This window comes from Hippopotamus amphibius, chromosome 4 (genome assembly GCF_030028045.1).
Source record: "Hippopotamus amphibius kiboko isolate mHipAmp2 chromosome 4, mHipAmp2.hap2, whole genome shotgun sequence".
NCBI classification, from domain to species: Eukaryota; Metazoa; Chordata; class Mammalia; order Artiodactyla; family Hippopotamidae; genus Hippopotamus; species Hippopotamus amphibius.
In genome coordinates this window covers 123,984,994-123,994,715 of record NC_080189.1, presented here as the reverse complement: position 1 = coordinate 123,994,715, position 9,722 = coordinate 123,984,994, and the positions used below count along the sequence as shown (strand labels likewise).

At 44.4% G+C, this 9,722-nt stretch overlaps 1 protein-coding gene across 1 annotated transcript; it reads right to left on the bottom strand.

Moving 5' to 3' along the window:
• Positions 1 to 6,178: 6,178 nt before the first annotated feature.
• Positions 6,179 to 9,278, bottom strand: OTUD1 (OTU deubiquitinase 1). Its single transcript, XM_057733852.1, has one exon. It carries the CDS (start codon positions 8,881 to 8,883, stop codon positions 7,423 to 7,425), a length of 1,461 nt encoding a protein of 486 aa, XP_057589835.1. The 5' UTR covers positions 8,884 to 9,278; the 3' UTR covers positions 6,179 to 7,422.
• Positions 9,279 to 9,722: the final 444 nt, after the last annotated feature.

The following is a 9,722-nucleotide window of genomic DNA, read 5'->3' as shown; positions in this document are numbered from 1 at the left end:
TGCCAATGGGTGGGGCTGTGTTCCCACATTGTTGGTTGTTTGGCCTGAGGTGACCCAGCACTGGAGCTTACAGGCTCTTTGGTGGGGCTAATGGTGGACTCTAGGAGGGCTCACACCAATGAGCATTTCCCAGACCCCCTGCCACCAGTGCCCTGCCTCCTTGGTGAGCCACAGCTGCCCCCCACCTCTGCAGGCAACCCTCCAACACCAGCAGGTAGGTCTGGTTCAGTCTCCTATAGGGTCACTACTCCTTCCCCCTGGGTCCTGGTGAGCACACTTTTTTGTGTGCCCTCCAAGAGTGGAGTCTGTTTCCCCCAGTCCTGTGGAGGTCCTGCAATCAAAGCCTGCTGGCTTTCAAAGTCTGATTCTCTGAGGATTCCTCCTTCCATTGCTGGGCCCCCAGGTTGGTAAGCCTGACATGGGGCTCAGAACCCTCAGTTTAGTGGTTGGACTTCTGTGGTATAGCTGTTCTCCAGTTTGTGAGTCACCCACCCAGCATTTATGGGATTTGATTTTTAACATGATTGCGCCCCTCCTGCTGTCTCATTGTGGCTTCTCCTTTGTTTCTGGATGTGGGGTGCCTTTTTTGGTGAGTTTCAGTGTCTTTCTGTGGATGATTGTTCAGCAGTTAGTTGTAATTCCTGTGCTCCTGCAAGAGGGAGTGAGTACACATCCTCCTATTCCGCCATCTTGATTCCTTTCTATCCCCCTTTTCGGATTTCCTTCCCATTTAGGTCACCACAGAGCACTGAGCAGAGTTCCCTGTGCTATATAGTAAGTTCTAATTAGTTATCTATTTTATACATAGCATCAATAGTGTATATATGTAAATCCCAATCTCCCAATTCATCCCACCCGCCTGGAGTTTTCTTCAAATTGTCATTGTCTATTTGAAAACAGACTTACGGTTAACAAAGGGAAAAGGTGAGGGGAGGGATAAATTGGGAGTTTGGGATTAACATATATACACTACTATATATAAAATGGATAGCTAATAAGGACCTACTGTCTAGCACAGGGAACTCTACTCAATATTCTGTAATAACCTATATGGGAAAAGAATCTGAAAAAGAATGGATAAATGTATATGTATACTGAATCACTTTGCAGCACATCTGAAACTAACACACTGTAAATCAACTATAATATAAAATAAAAATTTAAATTAAAAAAATTGTCATCCTATTGTCAAAAACTGTCTAAATTCTGTGAGCATACTAATGCAAGGTGTCTACTGAATCTATTCAACCATTCTAATCAATATGAGGAAAAAAATTTTACTCTCAAGGAAAGGGAAGGCCAGAATGAGGAGGATTAATTTATTTACATAATGCAGAAATGCACATTTATTAAAGAAGTATTAGAGAGAATAAATTTTTAAAAATTCATATTTGTACTAGACCTGTCTATGCGTATCATGATTTGGAGTCTTTGATGAAGACCTGATATTTGAATTACTTCATCATTAGCACAGCTTGGTGGGATGGAAAACTAAATACAAAAATGCATAGCATGGTAACTAGACTTACCATGGTGATCATTTTTAAAGGTATACAAATACTACATCACTATGTTGTGCACCAGTAACTAACAGTGGTATAGGTCAATTGTACTTCAAAAACAAACAAACTCACAGAAAAGTGATCAGATCTGTGGTTACCAGAGGTTGCGGGCCAGGGGAGGAGGAATTGAAAGGCAAAGGGCACAAACTTCCAGTTATAACTAAGTAGCAGAGATGCAATGTACAAGATGATAAAAATAATTAGCATTGCTGTATGTTATATATGAAAGTTGTTAAGAGAGTAAATCTTAAGAGCTCTCATCACAGGGGAAAAATTATTTTTCCTATTTCTTTAATTTCCTATCTATGAGATGAAAGATGTTCACTAAACATACTGTGGTAATCATTTCATGACATATGTAAGTCAAATCATTATGTTGTATACCTTAAACTTATACAGTGCTGTATGTCAATTACATATCAATAAAACTGGAAGGCAAAAAAAGAATCACAAAAATTCAAAAGATTTGACTACTTAAAAAGTGAAAACTGATATATTAAAAAAAAAACACACCATTAGGAAACGTAAACACTATCAATAAAAATGCCTATGTAGGGACTTCCCTGGCGGTCTGGTGGTTAGGACTCTGTGCTTCCACTGCTAGGGGGCACGGGTTCGATCCTTCGTCAGGGAACTAGGATTCCACAAGCCATGCAGTGTGGCCAAAAATAAGTTAAAATTTAAAAAAATGCATAAGCAAAAGGAAGACAATGGCAGGCGTATGCTATAAAGAATTACATATGGCAGAGAGGGAACAAAATATTAACCAGGCAATGACAAGTCAACTCCAATTTTGAGGATTAGGATTAGTTACCCGTTTGGTTTTGTTTTGTTTTAATGTGCCACCACACACATTCACAAGTTCCTTAATCAGCCAGATTCAGCATTTCCGGGATACCACCAAAGAATGCAAAAAAGAAGACAAAGATAAAGGTAAAAAAGCGCTCTGGTTGACCAAAAACTAAAGCTTAAGCACGTTACTCATAGCAGAGCATCCTGGTCCAAAATGAGAAACCCATTTCCTATTATCTTAGAGTCAGTTCTGACAAGCATGTTTAATGATGTCTCAAATTCAACATGGGAAATTATGATGGAGAATTAGGAATAGAGACAGTGGTGAGAGGAACAATCAGAAAGTGAAGGAGGAGACAGGAAGGTATAAAACATGAAGATAAAAATCCCAGCACTCTGAGAGCCTTTAAAGTACAAAGGGACTGTCACACCTCAGCAATCTGCCAAAGCTTCACAGCCACAGACCCATGCCATCATGAGATCCCTCAGTCATTAAGGGAAAATTAAACTGTATTGTTATTTTATAAAGGCAAATAAGTGTACCACTGATTACTTTAAAAAGTTTTATCAAAAACAGTTGTTCTGTTTTTTATTTTACACATAAATGGACCATTAAATTATTTAGAAAATTCACTTGTGAGAAAGCAGGCTACATAATGTTTTACTACAAATAACCTGATGACAGTGAACTCTCTGAACTTTACTTACAGAATAATTGCCACTGGCCTAAGTTACAGTAGGAAAAAATACCTTAATTCTTCTTCCAATAGATCTGTTTTGATCTTATTCATGCTACTTGCCCAGGCCCCATACCAACGGCATAAGCATGCAGCCAGGACTATTGAACACAACAGTACTAAAGCAGGCTTGAAATCTGTCCAACAGTTCCTCCCCAACCAGGCCATAGAAAGAAAACCTAGCAAAACTAGGAATTGCTGTAGACTGGACTTGAGGTGGGTGTTACCCCTAAAGCAAGTCAGAGCAACTCCCTTTGGACATGGCAACACCTTCAAAATCACTTCAAATCGGTGAGTTCTACTTTTCAGTAATCTTTCTGAGCTCAGACCTTGAGATGTTTGGAGGATGACACAAAGATAAAATCAATACATTCTAATTTTTGGTTTCAAAACCTATTTTTTCCCATTATAGAATGTAATATTTTAATACGCTTTTTATAATACTACTTCAGTTTAGAACGCTCAGAATTACTTTGTCCGTGATAATTCCCAGTAATTGTGGAGCCAAATCATCTTTAATTTCACATCCACTAACTAAATATTCCCAAACTCACATTTCCCTTCAATTTGTTCCCTCATTCAATCAATATTTACTGAACATTTACTCTGCTAGGTACTGGGCTGGAACCCAGGAGACTCAAGAGGGAACCTAATAGAGCCCATGGCCATTGCACTTACTACATTTGGGGAATGAAGCTGAATTAAATGCCATCTAGTTTCTCAGTGCCTCTTTGAGATAGTTATAGACACTCTAGGGATGTCAAAAGAAATAAACACTAAAAAAAGTGGATATATGTATAACTGATTCACTTTGCTGTACATCTGAAACTAAGACAACATTGTAAATCAACTATACGCCAATAAAAATTTAAAAATAAATAAATAAGGTCTGGACTTACGATCTCGTGACAAATAAATTTGAACACATTACACATCTGAAGTATACACTCTTGAATTACTCCAGTACAATTATCTACATATGAATTTATCTGATGTCCAAATGTCTAAAATCTTTTTTTATTCTCAATGCTTTTCCTTCATATGAGCACACTGAACAGCACAGTAAAACTGTAGAGTTTAAACTTTCTCATCTATTTGGGAAAGAGAAAAAACACATAAAGTAGTGAGATTATCTCAAGATTTTTTTTTCCAGTACAAAAATTATGAAGAAAACATTGCAACATAAGACTGTATTTACCCAAGCTGAAGATAAATAATTCTGATGTTCAAGGGATCCTAAGGCATTTCCTCTCCTCTATACAATGTGGTTTCTGAGAAAAGGCTTTGTGACCAATGAAATCTATGTAAAGCATATGGACTACAAGTTTAGTGTAATTGAAGAATCACATGTACATGCCCTTGTGCAACTTATCAATACTCAGTCCAATTAAATATGCTAACATGAGTCTGTTTTATCTTAGAGAAAAAAAACGTGAGTGAAAAATGAACAAAAGGATCAAGGAATTAGGTTTTGTGTTTTCACCTAAATCTTGACCTACTAGGCTATTTTAAGTTTTTAAATTAAACAGTAATTTAAAAAAAATCACACTAAGTTATTTGTATCATAGTTTTTATCTATGCACCAGTTTAATAAAATTTTCAAGTTAATAAGTATGATTTTCATACTACTTTATCTGAAAATACAATTGGATTTACTTATAGATTCTATACTCCCCCATCATATTTTATGGGGAAGGGCATAAACTCTAAAGAAACCTTAGCTCACAGCATCAACTGCTTCCTTCATACAGTTTTGAGCCTCTTGGCTGCTATACGAGTAACTGAAGGAACGAACTGTTTAATCAATCTGTTTGCTGAAAGGAAAGAAGAGTCAACCACATTTCCACCTCTTCCACTGTTCAAATCCTCGGTGATGAGGGATTGCTACTGCTAACACATAAAACTGGTATGGCAATAGAAAATAAACATGGAGCACAAGGGAGTGACAACTATTACATTTCTTCCAAACAACGACGACAACAAAAAAACTAAACTATAGAAAGCAGATGAGAAAAACATCAAACCTTTGAGGCAAGACAACCAAAGTAACATGGTGCCCCGTAATACAATCTTAGGATCCACTTAATTTTATTTAAAAGTATCACCCTCCTTGATAATGGAAATCAAGGAATTGGGATTCTAACTTGAAAATGAAATGGAACACAAGAGGAACCTGTTTCCTCAGAACAGGAATGGGCTTACAGAATGCCTTTTAGGAACTCACACCTAATTAAGTCTATTCATTCCTGTGTAAACTTTTAAGTATCCCCACATTTTATACATCTCTAAATAAGGTGGAGAAAAGGGGGAAAACCACATTTAGTTGAGTAATTCAAATAAAAGTTTTTTTTTTCCCCCAAGTTACATAATTAGGGAAGCCATGAAGTACCTCATCTTACCTAAACACCAGAGATTCGTGATTGGGTAACATTCAAACCTTTGACAAACTGCCTTTCCTTGATAACCAATGGCATCCTTCAAATGGTCCTTGACCATCCTTCCATGGTCAAGCAATGAACTCAAAGTCAATTGTGTCTATAACCATGACATCAACTGAAAAGTAAAAAATCCAAACTAGCTGTGTTTATCCTACAATAAGCATACCAGCATCCTGTATACTGACACTTCTCAACTAAATCTGGTAACACATCTTAAAATCAATAAATTCCCCTGATCTCAAGAGGCCAGACGGGATAAAAGTTAGGGCACTGCTTCGTTTACTCTTTACAACATTAAAATCTGTGCTGAGTGGCACACAAAACTATACTTGGACATTGTGCTGATTAACACAATACTTGCACTTCCCTGTTCATTAGCTAACAGGTACATCTACAGTTCTAGATAGGCATTATAATGAGAAATAATGAGAGCAAGTTTCTGAGTTACTCCACCCTTAAATTACATTTCATTGAGACTTATCCTCTGAAATTACTGATTATCCTATCCTGTTTATGTGAGAACTTAAAAAACCTCTCATAATTCTGAAATCTTTACACATGAAAAAAAACTGTATACATGTAAGAAAGGTTCCTACAGATGTCGCTTTATCATCTAAAAACCACTTTAGCCAAAAAGCCATTGTAAAAGTAAAATTACACATTTTATTCATTCATTCCATCAGCTGAGAATTGCTCTATTGTACAAATACAGTATTGTACAAAAAAAATCACAAAATGTTACAAAATAAAAAAGTACAAACTTCATTACTTAATAAATATAACTAAAAGTAGTTAAAGTGGAAATGAGATAGATTTTAGGTTGGAAACATTGTTTGACCCAGCAAACCATACAAGCTCTGTATACACATTTTTATTTGTACATAATACAGGGCAATCCTACTTTGCCTTGTGAAAGAATTTAAAAGTAGACTATTAAGACAGTATTCTCCTGCTAGAAAATAACTGCCAAGGTTGGTTGGAGGCATTTATGCCATTAGTTTTTGAATCTCTCAGTTGAATCCAAGAAGCTATATATAAAGCAGGAGGCTTATCTTGTCACAAAGTCTTCCATCCCGTTAAAATTCTTTTTTGAACAAAACGACAAATATAAATAAAAACAAGTGAGAGCACCAGACAATCTACTCTAAACATCAACCAGAGTACAGAATAATCACTCTGTCATCAGCAAATATCAGACTTTTATTCAAGTAAGAGTTGGTACTATTCCTCAAAAGAAAAAAACATTCTTCCCACAACCTTCCCTTCAGTATTTTCTCTTTAAAAGGTTTGACCATTTCTAGAAAAATATTGATTTTTCCAAACAAGAACTCTGTCCCATCAAAACGGAATGGGCCAATCATCTGGTAACATGAATGCATCAATATCCACTTGAAATAATTATCTAAGAATTGTAAAATTCAAATTCAACAACAAAAAATACTAAATCACAAACTCTGTTCAAAATAATAAACTTTATATAAAGCACTTTTCTGGATTTATGCCGGAAAGCTGTATGTCAAAACGGAACACGTCATAAATGAAGGTACACCAATTGTTAAAAATGTTGTGCAAAAATACATTTTTATAGAAAATAGATTACCAGGAATGAACAAATTTACACTGAGAAATCAGCTTGCAAATTAAGTAGTGCCAACTTTATACAGCAAATCATAAATAGCAGTAGGATCACCCAAAGCTACCATGAAACATCATTTAGGTGCCCAGCAACCTTCAACTCTGAGAAGAAAGCATTCAAAAAAATGATTAAGGCATTACACCTACAGTAAATATACTAGAAAGTTTAAAAGTGCTATTACCCTGATTAGAGCTCATATAATTCTCCAAACACAAATTGGGTTTGCAATTTTCCCAGGGCGGAGATTTTCAGACACTTCAAGAGCATGCATTTTGTTCAATATACATTTTGGATAGGGATATGGCCATGGACTTGGCGAGTTCCTCATCGCGTTTTCTTTGCACTTGAGTCTGCCTGCACCAAGTGTCATACTCCGGATTCGGATAGGAGTGATCAAACACCGCGTCATAATGTCCGTTACTGAGCCAACTGAGCCAAATGCTAGGCCTTAGGGAATCCTCTGGGCCCAAATAGTGAATCATGGTCGACACCGTCGGGCTCTCCAATCTCCCTCCAGTAGTTAAATGTATATTCACGTTCAGCATCTGTCCCATGGCCAGCAGTTCAGGGTACCCGGCCCACGCCCCGTCTTGAGCAGCAGCGATGATAAACTCCCCCACGTCGCCCTCAATCAGGGGGTTAAAGTGGTCGAGGTGGTCGGCGATGTAGTGCACCGTCTGCTCCCGCAGCTCCCGGTGCAGGCTCTGGTCCCCGTACACCGCTTTGCTGACCGCTCGGTAGAGGCAGTTGCCGTCGGGAATGATGTGAAACCGGTACTTGTTCCTCTGCCGCAGGTACTTGTCCTGCCTCTCCACCTCCGCCAGGTACAAGGCCAGCTTCTCGTCCCTGGGATCAGACCTGGAGACGACCACCGCCTCGGCCGCGCCTCCCGGGGCCGCCTGGCCGCTCCGCACCGGGGGCGCCTCGGCCTCCGGGTCGGGCCGCCGCGGCTCGTCGGCGCTGGGAGGGTCGCCGGCCCTGTCCCAGCCCCGGAGGCCCCTCTCTGCCGAGCGCTCCTCGGCCCACGGGCCGGGGCCGGGCTCCGGGCTCCCCGGGGGCGGCGCGGGGCCGCGGTGCTTGGCCGCCGCCAGGGCCTGGCGGTGCTCGCTCAGTCGGAAGTTTCTGTCGGACCCGTCGCGGGCCGCGTCCAGGCCGGCTGGCTCGGGGCCGTCGGGTCTCAGCAGCTCCTCCAGGAGCCAAGCCGAGGAGCCCCGCCGCGGCGGGACCGGGGCGGCGGGGGCCGGGGCCAGCAGGAGGCAGCGGCCGCGCGGGGCGGCGGGAGCCGCGGCGCCGGGCTCGGGGCCGCGCAGCAGGAGCCGGTCGGCGCCCAGGGCCCGCACGGTGATCTGCGCCGTGGACGTGTAGTGCGGCGGCAGCGGCGGCTTGCAGGACCCACCGGGCGGCCCGGAGGCGGCGGCGGCCGAGACGGGGGCGGCGGCCCCGGACACCATCTCGAAGCAGGAGGAGAAGGCGGGCATCTTGGCGGCGGGGGCGGAGGCGGCGGCTTCGCGGGGTTCGGCGGCCGCAGCCGGCTGGCACTCACCGGTCTCGGGCTCCGGCGCGCCTCCGGCGGGTCCCGGGGGCTGCAGAGAGACCTTGAACGGGGCGGCGGCGGCGGCGGCGGCAGCGGCGGCGGCCGGGGGCGGAGCGGGGGCTGCGGCCGTGGGACCCGGGCCCCCGGCTGGGTAGTGGGTGCAGACGCTGCTGTAGAGCTGCATGTCCCTGCCCGCCGCTCGGCCCCTTATAGGCGCGCCGAGCCCCGGTGAGGGGACACACCCTCCGGGCCCGGGGGAGGGGGCCGGCCGAGCGCGGTGACCCAGTGCCCCGAGAATAGAAATGACTGAAGGGCGGCCAGCGCGTCAAGAGCCGCAAATAGCGCCCGGGTCCCCGCCAAATTCCTGCTGCGCCACAGCGCGCGGTGGGGGCGGGGAGGGGACGCGCGCTCGACCCCTGCCGGCGCTCTCGGCCCGCAGACCGGGGACGCGTGCGCCCGCTGCCGCCGCTCCGGCCCGCGGCGGCCGCTGGGACTCTCAGAGGAAGCCGCCCGCCCTGCTGGAGCGCGTCCCGCCGGCAAAGAGCAGAGCGGGGCGCGCTGAGAGGCCAGGAGGCGGGGCCGCGGTTGTTTACCTCAGGCCGCGCGGCTGCGTCACGTGCCCCCGCTGGAATGCGTGGCTCGTCGCGGCGCCCCATTCAACCGCCTGGCTTGGCCCCGCCCCTCCGGCTCACCCCGCCCCGTTCGGCGACGTCATGGGCGTGGCCCGCGGCGCGGGCGGCGGGCGCGCGGGCGGGAGAGCGCGGAGGCGCGGATCCCTGTACAGTCAACGGACTGCTGGCGGCTGTGGTTTCAGACGCCGCACGTTTCTGCGCTGCAGCAGCGGGTCTTGGCGGGCCGGCGCTGCTTGGGCCAGGCTGGCATGCTGTAAGTGCGCGTTTCGGAAGAAGCTTCCGGGTTCGATAGGGAGGACGCAGAGCTGCCCTAAACCTGCATGGCCTCTGCGTGGTCATAGCACCACTGCCGTCCTTTTCATTCAGTCGCTTAGATTATATTGTTAACGTA

Coding starts and splice junctions, on each gene's coding strand:
- OTUD1 (XM_057733852.1), bottom strand. CDS start 8,883: ATGCAGCTCTACAGCAGCGTCTGCACCCACTACCCAGCCGGGGGCCCG.